The following is an 18858-nucleotide window of genomic DNA, read 5'->3' on the forward strand; positions in this document are numbered from 1 at the left end:
AACAATAGATTGAAAACCATTACAAACAGCCGTGTGTACGGCTCCATTAAAGTCAAGAGGGTTTTGCTGATCTGCATTTGAAGTATTGCCAAAGCTCTTTGGCCACTTAAGTGGGGTACACACTATAAGAAAATCGGGCAAACAATTGTCAGTTTTTTCCTCATTGTTTCACAGCAAATCGGAACCGATGAAAGAATTTTCTTACAAAAATTCTCGTACGACAAAGGCTTTTATTATTGTTTCTGATCATGCGCAGTCTTTCTTTTCTGACTATTCTTGCACAAAAAACGTACGAAAATGGTACACATTTAACGTAATTCGTTCATTTTTTTCCGTACGAGAACAATTTTGGAGATTGTTCATCCGAGAATTTTCGTAAGAAAATTCTGAATTGTCTGTAGAAAGTTCTGTACACACTATACGAAAATGGTACGAAAATTTTCGCCCGATTTTCATAGTGTGTACGAGCCTTTACTTTTGCCTCCTGTGACCCAGAATCAGCCGACAGCGGGCTAAAGCCTTGTTGTCAGATGACATCACAGAGCTGCTCCAGACTCTGGAAGGATACCCACAATTTGGTTGGGATCCACTCGGATGCCTGATCGGCAGTTGGCTTGGCCTCTCAGTGCACTTGTGAGAGCCTGAGCCATCTGCTCCGACCCCTCTCCATCCCGGCGCTCCAGTGACTGCTGCAGAGAGCGCACTGAGAGCTGAGCAACCAGCAGTCGCTCAGTTCTCAAGCCCTGTACACATGGACCGCATATCAGGCGGTTAAATAAAAACAGGCTGACATTCAGCCTGTGTGTACGGCAGCAGGTCTGACACAAGGCGGCCGAACATCCCACTTCTGTCAAAGTGGGCATGACCGAAAAAGGTCTGCTGATTGGCGTAAGATCAGGGCTCTCAGCCAATGGCAACTTTTATTTAGGGTTGGCTCACTTGCTTTTACAATGTGGCTTTCTAAGGTTCTGCCATCGCACCGGGAGCCAGGATCGCCTTTGATTGACATTTTCAAAAGTCAATAGCATTCCAAAACACCGATCTTGGTGTTTTAAAAGCTTTTAAGGGCGGATGAGGGATTTGAGGTCTTGTAGACCTCAGATCTCTCCATAAAGAGTACCTGTCACATGCCTATTAATGTCACAAGGAAGTTTACATTCCTTGTGACAGCAATAAAGCTGATTCATTTTTTTTTTTAAGCAAAAGTGTAAAAATTTGAAGAAGCGCCCTGGTTCTTGCTCGCAAAGGCGAATGCATGTACATAAACAGTGATCGTCCCACAGACATGAGGGATCATCAGATGATGGGCAGTAATCCTAGCACTGGACCTCCTCTGCAAATCTTAAGTGGTAAATTGTAAAGGTTTAAAAGCATCACCAATGGATAGCAAAATGTACATTGTTTGTTGCCGCTGCACAGGTGTGTGCAATTTTAAAGCATGACACGTTTGGTATCTATTTACTTGGCGTAACACCTTTTATATTTTACAAAAAAAATTAAAAATCCAAGAACTGTATTTTTTTCCAATAAATTGCTTTTGGAAAACAACTGTGCGTCATAAAGAAATTGCAAAACCCACCAATTTATTCTCTAGGGCCTCTGCTTTAAATATATATATATAATATTTGAAGGTTTCTGAGTAATTTTCTAGCACAAAACACTGATATGTAAACAAAAAGTGCCAGAAAAAGAATGGTGTGGAAGTTGATATACCATACCTAGCCAATGTCCCTGGAAGCCATTGAAGTAAAGTCCAAGGGTCTTCAAATTATGGCCCTCCAGCTGTTCAGGAACTACAATTCCTATCATGCCTAATCATGTCTGTGAATGTCAGGGTTTTACAATGCCTCATGGGATTTGTAGTTCCGCAACAGCTGGAGGGCCGTAGTTTGAGGATCCCTGATAGTACATTGCTCATCCCCACTAGCTTCTGAGTCCCACGGCGAGCGGATGCACCTCTGCTTACTGAGCACAGGAGGTTGGCTGCTCGGCACAGAAGCCATTCTCTGACTGAAGGAGGTAGAAAGTGTGACATCACCACCCTGCCTCTCTACCTCATCCAATCAGAGAACGCTTTGCCTCCATTTAGAGAATGCAAGGTATTCTAAGAATGGCACCTGTGTAGGACCAGGAAGCAAATAAAGATGACTGGAGTAGTGGTGTCGTCTTCTGAGTTTTCCAGCGACCAGGTATGGTGCATACACAGTTAGTCCCGGTTCACACTATAGTGACAACAGACATCGCATGTGATTCGGAGCGCACTGCTCTGAAAATCACATGCGATGCGAATTCAGCCATACAGATTGTATGACTGAATTTGCATCAGATTCAGACTGAACACGCACAGGACCCTTTTTTTGGGTTTGCAGCAGAATCAGATCGCATGGTGCTCCACACCAATGAAATCTGATTCATGTCCGAACTGTCAGCTCACGCTGCGATATGCAAACTGATCCGGGGGTGTCGTTAACTTTGTATTGACACCCCCAGGGTTCCTGCATCGCATATATGTGAACCGGCACTTATACTGCTCCATCCCGGATCAATGTAACTAGGTATAAAATATCCATACCTGGAATTCTTCTTTAACCCCTCACTGGAATTCCTATACACAAGCCAGGTATTTATGGAGTCTGGTCCCTCTAGAAAGGACTACTCAGGAATATGCAAAGTGTGGCCCTCCAGATGTTGCAGAACTACAAGTCCCATGAAGCATAGCAAGACTCTGACAGCCACAAGCATGACACCCAGAGGCAGAGGCATGATGGGACTTGTAGTTTTGCAACAGCTGGAGGACCACAGTTTGCATATCCCTGGAATGAACCCTCCACCCCCTCTCTATACTCTGCCTCAGCAGCAGAGGGGTCCTGGAGGCAGTTCTGTACAAAGTTCGAGTCCCTGCACACAGCTCAGGATGGACCTCCCCCTTACAAAACAGCCAATCCCCAGCAGTGCCCCCCAGCCTCACCTGAGCCCGTTAATATGGGGGGCACTATTGGACCTCCTCAGGCTGCCATCACTGGGGATGTCCACGTCCAGCTCCATTTTCTCCTGAGCCATGATGGCAGCAGCGATGCAGCTCCTCCTCCCTCCCCAGTACAAGGCCTTAGTAGACAAGCTCCGAGCTCAGGGCTCCATACCACAGCCAGGGAAAACGTTCGCCGCTCTCCAGCCGCCCTCTGCACTGTGTGAGGCCGAGGAAGCCCCCGCTCAGGCCCAGCTCTCCAGCCCTCCCTATGCCGAGACTGAGCAGCGCCCAGCACGCATGCGCACAGCTGATGACTGAGCGCCGAGGACGGCCTGAGTGTGCTGTGAGGAGACACCTCCGGGCCGGGGCAGACTCGTTTGTGCTCCGACTCCCCGAACAGAATAGAATTCATCAGCTATTCTATCCCGGAACACCGATCTCAGGGAAGCCCTGGATACATCTTACAGCTCGCCGTATATTGGAGTGAGCTGGAGATGTACCAATATACAGTGTGTGTGGATGTAACGCACACTATACTCAGGATAGAACGATCCTAAAGTTATTTTATTTTTGTCTTAATATCCAGTGTGCATGAGGCATCGTGTACACACGATAAGACGTCCGACGAACGATCTCTCGACAGCCGATTACAAATTTTCGGACGAAAAAGACTGCATGTGCAGACTAGAACATTTTTTTATTGTACGTGAAAACAATGTCTGATTTTCGTTTAATTAGTAGTTTTTGTCCGAAAAAAATCGTAAGAGCAAGACAGTAAACAAAAGAACACATACAAAACTATTCAACACAATAGATCACTTCTGAAGTTGAATTCTGTCCTGCGAGAATTTTCATATGAAAATAACCTCTTTACTTTCAATGAGACTAGCATGCAACAAAAAACGGACAAAAATGACGTCCGATAATCTGACCATGTTTACCAATACCACTTTCGAAGCGATCGTACGATAATTTGATCGTTCATGCACAGCTTTCTAGAGCCGATCACGACAGTTCATCCGATATTATCCGATCAGAAAAGCACAAAGATTTTTCGTTTAAATAGGAAGTAAACCCTCCTCTGACACTTTTACCTATAGGTAAGCCTATGATAAGGTGTAAATATCTCCTAAACATGTACCGTTTAGGAGATATTTACCTGACATGCAGCCAGTGACGTCAGTCGCGCATGCGCTCTGAAGGAACGGCCGCTCGCGCCGTTCCTTCAGAGACCCGTGCCATGACCGTCGGCTCCCGCGCGCGTGCGCGGGAGTGATGTCACCGCAGCTCCAGCCAATCAGATGGCCGGAAGCCGCGATCCCGGAAGACGGGCGACTGGACATGTCGCCCATCATACAGGTAAGCGGATGGCACGGCGGGGGCTCGTTCTAAGGTAAGTATTTCATAATGAGCTAGTATGCGGTGCATACTAGCTCATTATGTGTTTCTCTTACAGGTTGCAAAAAGAAGAGAATTTTTTTTTCAGGTTTACAACCTCTTTAATCAGTACAGATGTCCTTCAAAAATACAATACAAATACATGACATCACTTCCAAATTATTATTCGGTCAGAAAATAATTTTCATAACTTTAGTAAACTCTTTATTTTTAATATGTGACTAGCTTGATCTGTCATCCGATTTTTTGATCGTGTGTACGGGACATAAGTCAGGATCCCCATCAGAGTCCCCCTTAAACCTAGTATACACCATCAGAAAATCCGACGAAGAATATCGCTTTCTGAATGATCCTCCAATAATCAAATTTTTTTTTTTATGCATGCTAGTCTCATATCGAAAATTAAGAGGTTACTAAAGTTACAAAAATTCTAGTACGACATGTATTTTTCCATTTCCAAGCATGCGCAGTCTTGCTCTTCAAAATCTTTTTTGGGACGATAATCGTACTGATTACACAAAAATTGTATGATCTGGTATCGTACGAGAAAAATGTTTGTGCTTGTTCCATCAGATAATTTTGCATGAATTGTGTTCGGCTCTCGAAAGCAGTGTACTAATGATCAAATGATCGTACAAACTGTTCGAAAGCAGTATTTTCTGATTGAGTGTATGAGCTAGAAGCCTTTTACTTATGATGAGAATATTGGATGAAAGATTGTCCAGTTTTTTTTTTTGCATGCTTGTCTTATATCGAAAATGAAGAGGTTACTAGACTTACGAAAATTCTCATGTAACAGAATACAATTTTGAAAGATGAAATGTATTCTGTTTCTGAGCATGTGCAGTCTTGCACTTCAGATTTTTTTTCATATGAAAACTCCACTGATTAAACAAAAATTGTATGATCTGGTATCGTACAAGAAAAACTTTCATGCTTGGGACAATTTGGATCCAATAATTTCAGATGAACTGTCATGATTGGCTCTCAAAAGCTGCGTACAATGAGATAATCAGACGATTGTTTTAAAAGTGGTATTTTTCATCCAAATTTCTGATCACTGGGCTTAATCCAAAAGGACAAACATGAAAAGTTCTCTCGTACGAAACTAGATCATATGATTTTTGTTCAATCAGTAGAATAAAGTAATTTGAAGAGCAAGACTCAGAAATGAAATACATGACATCACTTCCAAAGTAGTATTCTGTCATACAAGAATTTTCATAACTTTAGTAACCTCTTCATTTTCGACTTGAGATTAGCATGCAAATCATACGGTTGATAATCTCATTATCTGTACGAGGCATTACATCGGGGTCAGAGTGGAGACGATTTATATCAGCTACGGGCCAGATAAAATCTTGTAGTGGGCTACATGTGACCCCCCCCATGTATGGGAGGCTGAATGTAACAAAGTTTATCGATCTACGTGGGTAGAACCAGCCTTGTCAGATTTTGCATGCAATTATAGACGCTAGCAGTTAATCACTTGTTCTCTCGAATCTAGACTGTTAAGGGGGGGGGGGGTTGGGCTGGAATCAAGCAATTTTTTTTCCTACAACCTGGGGTTGCTCCATCTATGGCCAACCTTAGGCTACATGCACACAAGCGTATGAGTTTATGCTCCGAATATGTTGGCAGATAAAATGCCTAAATGTAAGCTTATGAGTACAAACACATTCTATTGGCTAGAATATTCATTTATTTTAGCCAATGCAATAAATGTGTGTAAATGCAGGCATTTAGGTGGATTAACAGGCCTAAATTACATTACAAAACTCCTCTCTGAACAATGGTTTAGTTACTTTTTTTTTTTTTTTTTTTTTTTTTTACACCCCTGTAAATGAGACTATATGCATTAGAAAAGAAACACCACACACCTTTAAAAGCAGCATTTTATTTTCTGTCTATGTGCAAATGGCCTTAGGAAAATTCGTAAAGGGTATGTAAGACACTGTTTCAAATTTCAGCGTGCCTCCATACCACAAATGTCAGTGTGGGAGACAGATTCATTTATCGGTTGTAGACCCGTAAATTAATCTGGGGCATGCACCGCGTGTGGCGGGGCTCTGAGGCTGGAGTCTCCACACAGTGCCTCATTGGAACCATGTTTCCTCCATGCAGAGCTTCTGCGTTTAAGTAAAAAGTAGTTCGATGAAAAAGGAAAAAAAAAAAATCCCAGGTACTGAGTTGTAAACACCTTTTCTTGGACAGGAGTAGCCATCTGTTAAGCACTGTCTCCAGAAAGTCAGAGGGGACACTGACTAAATGCATTATCCTACAGATACTTTATTATGTAAGTCAATGAAAAATATATACTCACAAACCATGTGTGTTCACCACACATAAGCACTAGCTCGTGGCACGATCGACCCGGGGTATTCCAACACCAAGAGAAGCTGTCTAGGATCCAAAGTGGCTTATGCATTTCAAAGGTGAACACTCTTTTTCAGAACCAAAACAAAGTGATTCACCATCAAAACGCATAAGCCAATTTGGATCCTAGTCAGTGTCTCTTTGGCGTTGGAACACTTTGGGTCGAACTTACCGCGGGCTGGTGGCTTGGTGTGCTGTGAACCCACATGGTTTGTGAGTATATATTTTTCACTGACTTGTAATAAAGTATCGGTGGGAAAATGCACTAGGCCAGTGTGCCCTCTGTTTGTCTCTTGTAGTGCTCTTTGGACCACCCCAGTCTTCAGCAGCAAGGCCTGTTTTATCCCCTGGTAGTGCCTTAAAAGGAATGCATCTGTTAATTCGACCCTAGTCCACCACACTCATGTGCAGGAGGTGTTAAAACTGTATGTCTTGCAACCAGATGGCATTGCCAGTTCTCGGACAATAGATTAGGGTATATGAGAGCAGTGCTACTTGGCATTAGGAGAACCATTATTGCCCCAGTCCAGCTTATGATCTTTTTGTGGCAGTATGACTTGGCTCCTATGGCTGTATGTAGGCAGGTTGCCTATTGCAGTTAAGTTAGATGTTGCCCTGGCCAGGGGGAATAACATAACCTAGGTTTCCTTGGTCCAACCCACTGGTCTTGTGGCATTATAATAATAAAAAAAAATAAAGGGACAGGGGTCCAGATCCCAGGATTTGCTGCTGGTGTCATTGCCAGAGTCCATCCAAGCAGTCTGCTGTGCCATGCCAAGTTCCTGAACACCTGGCTACAGGAGTCTTCCTCAGACTGCTGGGACCTGTAGCCTGCCCTGAAGATACCAGCCCTGGATACTGCCACCATTGACTATCAATTATAGACTCGTTCCTGTGCAGGTATGCTGGGGCAGCCACAAGCCTGAGACAGGGACTAGGGATGTTCGGAAAAGACTTCACTTTGTTTGGAGTTGAAATGTTCAGAAATTTCAGTAAAGCTTTTGAAACTTTGTCCTGGCCCGGTCTAAAGTTTTGGCCTGGTATGAAGTTACTAAAGAAGTACAAAACAATCAACCAACACAGTTTTTAGAGTGGGTCAGTGAAATATATTGGGTTAGGAAGACACAAGTGGTTACCAAGGCTAACAAAGGTTTTACAAAGAGCCTGTAATGAAGCGTGTACCTGTGAGAGATGGGATAGTGGAAAAACACTGGACAGGTAGAGTGGGCATCGGCTTAGCGTGTCCCACCTCAATGCCACAAGTGATATTAGTGGTGTATGTTAACATGAAGAAGAGTTACGTACAGGTGTTAAACTGGCAGCCCTCCAGCTGTTGTGGAACTACTAGTTACATTAAGCATTGCAAGGCTGACAGTTACAAGCATGACACGCACATGCATTGGCATAATGGGACTTTAGTTCCGCTAAAGCTGAAGGACCTCCTGTTGGACACCCAGCTTTTAAAAAAAAAAGTGCACTCCTCAATCAGCACAAGCACCATCACATACATGTACGCAATTGTGCCTACACGTGGCGCCTTGACGTAGTATAAATGACTGTGGCAAGTGGTAAGTATAAATCGTCGGAAAAAAAAAAAAAAAAGTCAACTTTATTAATACACAATAAACCCGAGGACAACACACGTGCAAGACATGCATACATTTATTCCAAGAATAAAACATTACAAATATAGGCATTTGTGAAAATCTTATCTATACAAAATAGACAGCTAGCCTACTTAAAGCTCTATTTTAACAAAGTAATGAGCCATTTTCATGATAGTGTCAAAATAAAAACCACATTAAAAAGGACACAGACATAAGCTTCAAGCTTAAATATACATTATAGACCAGAAAAAAATAGGGATCCAAAATTGAAAGTAAACTTAACATTCACAGAGAATTTAAGATTTTACACTTTTTCCAGGATGATCCAAAATGTAATGAACAATTAATGGAGTAAAAAAGCAAACTCACCAAAAAAAAAAAAAAAAAAGCGTCAGAATGGGGAAAAAAAAAAAAAAAAAAAAAAAAAAAAAAACACACTATGAAAGTGATTACATCTCTGTAATACATTCACATTTCCCACATTTTTACCCTTTAAAACTGCTGCAAACATAGAAAAAAAAATCCTGCTGATCTGCCAGAAATCCAGGGTACTCCTTTCGGTTTTAGCGGACACCACAGTCCCTTTACTGCTCCAACATTTGAACCAGCATTGTGAGGCCCGCCTGTTGGACATCAGAAAAATCCATCTATCCTCACCCCTCCTTGTCTCTCTCCACATGCATACATTAATTTCACCCCCAGCAATATAATGCTGCTACCTTGACTCTGAAGATCCTGCCCACAGGGAAAGGGCTCTTGGGGACATCCAAGGAGGTGGGTTTTTATGTCAACAGGAATTGGGCTGCAAAAATTTCACAAGCCTATTTATTATGTCACAGTGAGTAACACAAGCCGTTTCTAGCTACAGTAATAAGTTAAAAATGTAAACAGTGCTGAGACATGCTCTAGAGGAGAGCGAAGATTGGGAGTAAAATTGGTTAACACTTAGACAAACTTTAAAATGTCTGACAGTAGTCAACACAGTGTGTGCCTACACATCCGTTTCCCCTCCAAGATTGCTCTTGAACAGTCAAGGGATCCCAGAAAAAAAAAAAAGAAATAATGTGTGTACTATACACAAATACACAAGCAGGGTCAAGCATTGAGACAACCATGCATTCTGCAATGAAAAATATGCACACTCCCATTATGCTGTGCAGCAGAAAAACAACGGCTTTGCATTGTGGGATCCAGCGGTGTCCCAGATCACTTTAACGTTAACTTACATAAAAAAAAAAAAAAACATTCTTATGTACAGGCACCTCAAATTGCCCTGGTCTCAGACACTCAGCACACACTGATGCTTCTCATCTTGTGACCGGTTTACTTTAAAGAATAGGCCTGGCTATGCTTTTACTTGCAAATAAAATCCAAACATGATTATTGCTAAAAAAGGATTCTTTCTGCTAGTAAACCCATGTATCATGTAGGGTAAAAACAAACAAATGTACATTTCTAGCGAACAGCACTACTTTTGCAAGGGGTTTGTTAGATGTATAATAATAATAATAATAATAATAATAAAGTCAGCATGCTCTATCAGCCAATATTGCCTCGTTTCCACTGAGCGGAGCGGTTCGGGTCGGTACAGTTTGGAAGGGTTAGAATGGTCCGGTCTATTCAGGTGAGCGTTTCTACTGCAAGTTGGGCCACCAGGGACCATGCAGGGTTTACACCAAAGGAGGTGTTTGTTTTGCTCTTTCATTTGACGTGAGCATTGATGGTTTCCTGTCCGCCAATCAGTGTAATCTATCGTGTGACGCCAGTAGCTCCGCCCTAACCGTACCGTACCATTTCCTATGGCCCTACATCTGAAGCAGGACCAGGAATGGTGCGGTTTGGTTCGGTTGTATGGGCCACTTTCATAATGGAAACACTCAAATAAGCGTACCGTACCGAACCGACCCGAACCGATCCGCTCAGTGGAAACGAGGCATATGTGTTCTATCAGCCAATATGTATTTCGGATTGTTAAAAGTGCTTTGCTTTCAACAATCATATTTGGCATTTACTGTACACTGCAACTTTAGTGGTCCTGCCATAGTTTGAAAAAAAACTTTGGAACGTTCAGCTACAGAATGAATGCATACAATTCACTGCACACTAGGTTACATGACCTAAAAGGGCAACAGATTTTTTTCAGCAATAGCTAAGGAACAAGGGCATGTTAGCACCTACAGTTTCCTCACAGTGTTACAATGCCCCCCCCCCCCCAAGAATACATACAGTCCAAACATATGGGCTTCGGATTTCTGGTAAGAGACGTCATCTCAGACTTTGCTCACCACCCTATTATTCATTACTCAATAGAAGCAGCAACATTTCTTAAGGGAGGGATCAAAGGCAGCTAATGAAAGCATGAACTAAAGAATACTGGGTAAATTTTTTTTAACCGCTTTCCGACTAGCCGCCGCAGGCAGGTTGGCTGGCACAGGCAAATTGCCGTACATGTACGGCGCTCGCTCTGGGGAGGCTAGGGGGCGAGCACATGCCCCCGCTTGTCAGCCAGGAAGCTGGTGCGTGTGTCAGGCGGCTCCGATTGCCTGACACTCTCGATCTCTCCCGCTGACAGAGAAGGACAGTCGGCTGATGTAAACACAGCCGTCCGTCCTTCTCCCTGCAATGATCACAGAGACTAGGTGATCCTGCTATATAGGATCGCATGTCTATGATCATCGCACAAGTCCAACACCCCCACAGTTAGAATCACTCCTAGGCTTACATTTAAGCCCTTGATCACCAACTGTCGCAGTTCCGCAAAAAAAAAAAAAAAAAATTGGAAAGGTGATCAAATACCACCAAAAGAAAGCTCTATTTGTAGGGGGGGGGGGGGGGGGGGGAGGACGTAAAAATCCTTCCAGGGCTAAAGTGGTTAAAGCAACAAATCTGGGTACAAACCATCCTCTCAGAGGGCAAGGCTGGAGTTCAGCTTTAATGACCCAGTCCAGTGGGTGCTGCTGTACAGGGGAATTACAGCCAGTATAAATGCTTGATTCAAGTATTTATATTCGCTGCATTTCAAAAAGCATGGCATTATCTCAATCAACATAACATTTATGCTCCTTTCACACAGTGAGTCAGTCAAACGGACTCCGCTTTTCTCAGCGGGGGATCGATCCGCCGATCCCCCGCTGAGCAGGAGAATGACAGCTGTCACAGCCCCATAGATATCTATGGGGGAATCGGATGAGAACGGACGGTCGGTCCGTTCTCATCCGATCCGCTGGACGGATGGAAAATAGGGTTTCCATCCGTCCAGATTTGACGGATCGGATGTCAGCGGACATGTCTCTGCTGCCATCCGATGCCCCATAGAGATGCATGGGGGGGACCGTTCAGATCCGCCAAAAAAACGGACAGGCGGATCTGAACGGTCCGCCTGTGTGAAAGGGGCCTTAAAGAGTATTTTTAAAATAAGTCTCTAAAGTTCTGCTTAAGCTTTTGGTCACACCAAATCAGACTTTGAACATGTGCGACTTCACCGCAAAGTTGGAGTTGCACCTATTTGAACAGTTCCATTGCCGACAATAGCAGAATGTGGGGGAGATGTACTAAAACTGGCGCACATAATCTGGTGCAACTGTGCACAGTAACCAGGTTACAGGTTATCAGCTTTCAGCCAAGTTCCACACAATTTTTTTTTTATCCAAATGGTCATCCGCAGTGCGTTTCCAAAGAGATCATTTTTTTTTTTTTTTTTTTAAATGTCTCAATACCTTTTTATGATCTGTGTACTCAGCACATCCGGTCCGGCCACCTAGGCGATGTCATAAGGCGATTTCCTATGGGCTCCTGGGATATCGGCATCATCTATCCCAGGAGTCCATGGCAATTGCCTAAAGAAGAAACTGGGCCATGCAGTGTCATTACTGCGCAAGCGAGAGATCGGGAGGTGTATGCTGAGTAGCCAGCTGCACCAAATCCCAGAAATAAACACAAGCGGGCTTCAGATGCCCACAACCTCAATGGCCCCTGCCTGCTTTCGAGATTAGGCAAGAGTTTATTGATTTAAAAGAAAACAGGAAAAAATGAACAACATTTTTTCAAATCGTAAAGTAAAAGCTCGAACGATCCCAGCGGAGCATAAAAAAAAAAAAAAAAATTGATTATGGGGAGTGAAACTCTGCTTTAATTGAACAAGCTGAATTTAGAAGCCGATTGGTTACTATGCTCAGCTGCACCAGATTCTGCGTGCACTAGTTTTAGTAAATCTTCCCCTTGGTGTACCATTGAATCTACTTTTTGCAGCCTTAGTGGAAAGATCTAACACTGCACAGTTCCTACAGCAATCTCCCCCAGGTAAATGTTGCTGCTTGTTGGGGCCCATCGGTCAGTTTTTCAGGCGGACCTGATCGGACGCTCCATGCACCCCTATGGAGCATCGGATGTCAGCAGTGACATGTCCCCTGTCACCCACTGCTATCCGAGAAATCCAGACAGATGGAAACCCTATTTTACATCCTTCTAGGGGATCGGATGAAACCGGAAGAGAGCAGGGATCTGACAACTCTGTCGCTGCAAAGTAAGCAGAGACGGACCTACCCTCCACCTGCTCAGCAGGGATTAGCAGATCGATCCCTGCTGAGCAAAACGGAGTCCACCGGGTGAAAGCCCCTAAGGGCTCTTTCACACGGGCGCTCCGTATTTCATCCCATTTTTTTGCGGATGAAAAACGGACATAATGCATGTCAATGGGATTGCGGATGTCAGCGGGTGACCATCCGCTGACATCCGATTTTCGTCCTTTCAGTTCTGTTCCGTTTTTTGGAACGGAACAGAACCCTATTTTTCTTCCATTTAAAAAACGGAACGGATGCATAATCGGATGTCAGCGGTGTCATCCGCAATCCCCATAGACCTACATTATGTCCGTATATCATCCGCAAACTGAAAAAAAAAAAAAAAAAAAAAAAATCGGAGTGGCCGTGTGAAAGAGCCCTAAGAATGCTCTGCCCCACTGATTGTAATGGATAACCCTCTTCCCACACAAAAGGTAGTAGTGGTATAAGCACTCATGGAAAGAAAAGTGCCAGCACTTTACTTCCGCCAGGCAATGATTACTTTAAATATATTGACTACCTTATCCTCAGCCAAGCCATTTTGAGAGGTCTATATTAATAGTGCAACTTAACCAAAAAAACAAAAAAATGTAAGGTATTGTAACTTTCAATTATTGGGGGCGGTGGCTGTATTCGTTTTTTAGATTTTTTTGTCAGGCTTGGATTCCTTTTTTTCACCTGGTGATCATACAGGAACATCTCCTGTCTTAGGGCGACACCCTTGAAAAGCAGTATAGCCAGTCAGTGGAGAGGGTGGTGTTGGATGGACTAGTAGAATTAGCAACTAACAATGTAAAGCCCAACTCCAGCTAACACTTTAAGCAGTTACAGCAAAAGCATTTTCTCCCCTTTTAGGGGCTAAAGGTTTTACATATAAGTGAATAAAAGCCAATAATTGTAAGCACCCCCTAGCAAAGTTAAATAGTTTCGGCTGTTAAAAAGTTGAAGAAGAAAAAAAAAAAAAAAACCCAACAGACTTACTGGCTGAATTACCAGGTAAATAAAAAAAAAAAAAAACTAGGTAATTTTTTATTTTGGTCACAGTTACACTTTAACTCGAGTCACCATGAAACTAAGATTAATTAAAAATGAATAGGCTGTTTATTTCACACATTTGTAAGAACATAGGAAGTCTCATTCTGGAACAGGCACACCTTTGCTAGTGAAAGTTAAATGCTAGTCAAAACATGACAGACATGGCAAAGAGCAATTCTTTTTGCATTCGATTAGTCCTTTTGTGCACCTGGCTACCCAGGCTTTAAATCCCTATACCATCTGGACTAATGCCTCGTACACACGCATCGATAGTTGGCCGTGAATTTTCGGCCAACGTCCGATCGGCCGGTTTTCGGCTTGTTAGTATGATGCTTTCGACAACCGACTGCGACTTTTCGACCGAATAAAATCTGGTGTGCATGCTATAAAATTTTTGTTGGCCGTCAACAGAATGGCCGATTTTCCGTCAGTCAGTACAGATTTCGGCAGACAAAAATCTGATGAGCAAGACTGGGCATGCTCAGAGCAGAAAAAACACACGGAAAGTAAACCAGCACATGACATCACTTCTGAAGTTGGTTTTTGTTGGCCGAGAAAATTTGTTTGCAGTCTAGAGCACATTTCAACCAACACAACAACACTGGACAAAAGTCGGCTGATCGGTCGGCCGATAATCGTTGCATGTGTACGAGGCATAAGGCTCGGTTCACACTGCCAATATCAGTCAATGAGAGCTGTCTTAACCACTTCAGCCCTGGAAGATTTTACCCCCTTAATGACCAGGCCATTTTTTTGAGATACGGCACTGCGTTGCTTTAACTGACCATTGCGCGATGCTGTACCCAAATAAAATGTATGTCTTTTTCCCCACAAATAGAGCTTTCTTTTGGTGGTATTTGTTTACCTCTGCGTTTTTTTTTTTTTTTTAGCGCTATAAAGAAAAGAAAAAAAAAGACAATTTTGAAAAAAAAAAAAAAAAAATTTTTTTGTTTACTTTCTGCCATAAAACATTCCCAAAAAATTTTCTCATGAATTTTAGGCCAAATATGTATTCTGCTAAACAAAATCCTAAGTGTATTTTGATTGTGTTGTTCTAGCATCTACAAACTATAAGATGGATTTATGGACTTAATTTTTTTAAAATTGTTTTTACTAGTAATGGCGGCGATCAGTGATTTTTAGCAGGACTGACACTGTGGCAGACAAATCTGACACTAAATGACATTTTTTGGGGACCAGTGCTAAAAAATGCACTGTTCCTGTATAAATGACACTGGCAGGGAGGAGGCTAACACTAGGGGTGATCAAGGGGTTAAGTGTGCTCCAAAAGAAGGCTTTCTAACTGTGTGGGGGATGGATGTGCTAGAGGAAAAGCAGGATCTGCGTATCAGCTTTGCTGAAACACAAGATCTCCCTCTGCCTCTGACAGAACAGCCATCTGCCTTGTTTACATAGGCAGACAACCGTTCTGTCTTTCCCCTGCACAATAGCGGGTGGCCATCTCGGCCGTCGGACCCGCTGTGTTCGATCGCGCGCCTGAGAACCCCTGCACAAAATCATGTACCTATACATGATTTTGCGCAGCTGGGCCGCTCTGCCGCAGTATATATATGCGGTGGGCGGTCTGGAAGTGGTTAATTAGTACTACTGAAGTTGCTCCGACTATAGAAAAGGTTCCAGTACTACTTCAAGGTGACTTCTATCAAATTAGTACTTAAGGTCGCCAGGCCAAATTGCACCGCAGGTCACAGCAGTGTGAACCGAGCCTTAAAGAGGTTGATTTACTAAAACTGGAAAACAAAATCTGGTGCAGTTCTGCATAGAAACCAAAATCAGCTTAATCGAGCAAGCTGAAGTTAGAAGCCGTTTGACTACCATGCACAGCTGCACCAGATTGTGATCTCTCCAGTTTTAGTAAATCAACCCCATTGTCACCAAAGGGTCACCTCTAAATACAAGGCAGCTTGTGAAATAAGAGCGAATGAATACTTACCTTTCCAGTGACCCTTTTGTTGAAAAGCTACTTGCCACTTCTGCCCACTGTAGGCATTAGTCCCACTGGATAGATGGAATACCTGTTACCCCGCTGCACACAGTGGGTTCTCTTGTGTGTCCTGTAGTGAGGTATGGAGCCAGTGGTATTAACTGCAGCTTGCAGTGAGGTAGCAGATATTCTATACACCCGAAAGACATGCTGTAACTGGAGAATAGCAAAAGCTACAGCTTTTTTAATACACAGCCTGCTGGAAAGGCAAGAACATTCAGTCTTTTTCCAGGCTGCCCTGTGCATCGGTCTTTAAGCTACACATTGGTTTTGCTTTTCATCCAGCTCCAAAACACAGAAACTCTTCAGTTTTATCAGCTTCCTAGTTCTCAGGAACCACTTGACAAACTAATTAAAAAGATGCCAGTTGAACTGCACCTTGAACCAATTTATCATTTGATCACCTGAAACTGGGAAACAAATGAATGTTAAGTGAAGGTTTCTGTGGTAGAAAGGAAAAGAAAACCCTACAAAAACACTGCAATTTTCAGGCACTCGCTACCTGATTTATATTGCAAAAACAACCAGCTACATCAAGGCATCCAAAAAACGGTTTCTATTATAGCAAGTAAAAAAAAAAAATATATAAATAAAATTGGTAGATTGCCCTAAACTATTCGTTTTGTAAAGTTAGCTGGAGAGTTACAACAGTAAAAAGTGGCCAAAAAAAAAAAAAACACGAGAGAACATTCAGAAACATTGGAGGACATTGACAGTAACAATTTGATTTGTCAATTTCAAGTGAAAGAGAAAATCGTATCAAGTGGACACACACAAAAAAAGAAAAAAAAAAAAAAGCCACCAATGACAAAATTACTGGTTGGCAATTTTTTTTCTGCAACAGTCAACGCTGGTCAAAATCTGTCACCAAGCACTTAGAGTACATTCTTAAACCAGGATTACAGACCTTACATCCTTTAAATTTAAAATAAATAAACACTAAACATCAAAGAGCAAAAATAAAATTCACAAAGACCTGGAAGTTACAGGCAATATAATATGTACACATACTATTCTGTACACAAAATATACAGCCCCCTACTTTTTCTGTAACAGTCCACACAGAAAGGGGCATTTATTATATACATAATAATTATAAAAAAAATAAAATAATGAATACACACACAGGGACCGGGCTTGAAGAGTAGAGATCAATTTGCTCCTTTACACTGCCATGCAGTCTCCAAACAACATGGGCCAAGACCCTCACTTTGGAGAAAGATCATCTAATGATATGAATGAAGAGCTGGAGTTTGAACAAGCCACGGGTGAGTCAGTCACACAACCATCTTTAGCCGTCGAGTCGGAGAAGCCAATGCTGCTGCTGCTATCAAGGTCTGAGGAAAGGCTGGAAATGGAGGAGAAGAGTTAATGAACTGGAGAAACCCCAATAAACTTGCTGTCCAGTACAACAGCTGAAAAGTAGCAATACTGCCTGAATTTTCTCACCATCCTATGGATACATTCCTTGGAACTCCTCGTTCCAATGCTTTTCCTTAAAAAAATGCACAGGTAGAGCTCAGCTCCAATACAGATGTGCATTATGCAAATGTTGCACCACAATTGCAAAAACCAAAATTATAAGCTGAGGGTATAGCATTTAGTAATGAAATTTTGTCAAAAGCATTATGAAAACTATTTTTTTTTTTGCATAACCACCATGTATTCCCCCCCCCCCAAAAAAAAATAATAAATAAATAAATAAATAAATTCAGCCATGTGAGGGTGCAGATGCTGGAACATGTTAAAATGTTCTATCCTAAAAAAAAAAAAAAAAAAAAAAAAAAAAAAAAGAAGAAGAAGTGGAAAAATGTGCCAAAGATGCACCTTTCCTTTAAACATGGGGTAGGAAATCACGGCACTTCAACTGTGGTGAAACTACAAATCTCATCATACCGGTCAATCTTGCAGTGTCTCATGGGACAACACTTAAGCTGCCATTGCTGACCTTGTCCTGAAAGTCCTAATTGGTGGGATCAGCAGGTCTGACGTGACTAATGTAATGTCAAAAAGATGGCCGATTTCCTTTCAAAAGGAAATCTCCACCTGTGACCACTCTGTGTAAGCCCCCCGCCCCCTAGCTTGTAATGTGTATGTAAATCCTAATAAAGGTCTTCTTTGTTCTGTTAAATATACCATTGTAAGAAGTTTGTTATTAATGCTCGATGAGTATACAAAACAAACTTGATGTCCTAAATTCACAGTAGTCCTCTGTATTGCTCAGTAATTAGACCTTCTAGCTATTATTCTGGACTACAGAATGACTAGACTTAATGTTTTGTAGATAGGGGAGCAGGCAAGTTTAAGTAGTTTTAGCAAAAGAAATCTGGGTAGGGTTGACATCACCAAGTCCATACAATGTTGTGTGTCGTAAGCGCAAAACAGGTCACATTTCTGAAATTTGCTTTGACATACGACCTCGTACATTTTAAATTGAAATCAGTCCTTTCATTTCCATGGTGCCCCACACCACTAAACTCTGGTACTGCTGCCGAGTTCCTGCCCTCCCAATAATTCTAGATAACCAGAATGAAATCTTACCAACTGTAATCAGATAGATGAGTTATGTCAGGGGACAGCATGTTTGTAGTTCCTTGAAACAGCCTTTTTGGATGGTTTTCGATTTCCATTTCAACTAAAAACCAAATAAAAAATGTAGTTAGCATTTGGCTTAAACCAGGAAAGATTTTGGTTTTGGACTTGTACATAAGATTTCTCAGCATGTGCATGCGCTGGTCTTTCCTTTGGAATTACAGAAAGAAAAACAAATGTAGGAGTAGTATACTACCACTCAGTATGTACTTTACAACTGGCAGCCCTGATGACTCCATATAAGTTTGCTTTCGCATGACCTAGATACATCGATGCCCCACCAACAGGTACACCATAATATTATCTGTCATGCATCCT

At 42.3% G+C, this 18858-nt stretch overlaps 1 protein-coding gene across 5 annotated transcripts in view; it reads right to left on the minus strand.

The window, feature by feature from the left end:
• Positions 1-18858, minus strand: part of PABIR2 (PABIR family member 2) — a 156226-nt gene that overhangs the window by 108774 nt on the left and 28594 nt on the right. For 2 of the 5 annotated variants that reach the window (XM_082263316.1, XM_082263315.1), the window contains 2 exons: positions 18490-18583; positions 16720-17296 (listed from right to left, as the gene is read on the minus strand). The exons of 1 other annotated variant lie outside the window; for it this stretch is intronic. In XM_082263316.1, coding sequence (XP_082119442.1) covers positions 17155-17296; positions 18490-18583 — 236 coding nt within the window. In that variant the 3' untranslated portion in view covers positions 16720-17154. Of the gene's footprint in view, positions 1-2968; positions 3286-16719; positions 17297-18489; positions 18584-18858 lie in introns of those variants that run through there. 2 more of the 5 variants (XM_082263314.1, XM_082263312.1) reach the window with 2 other exon arrangements.

Source organism: Pelophylax lessonae (assembly GCF_965119305.1).
Source record: "Pelophylax lessonae genome assembly, chromosome: 7".
NCBI classification, from domain to species: Eukaryota; Metazoa; Chordata; class Amphibia; order Anura; family Ranidae; genus Pelophylax; species Pelophylax lessonae.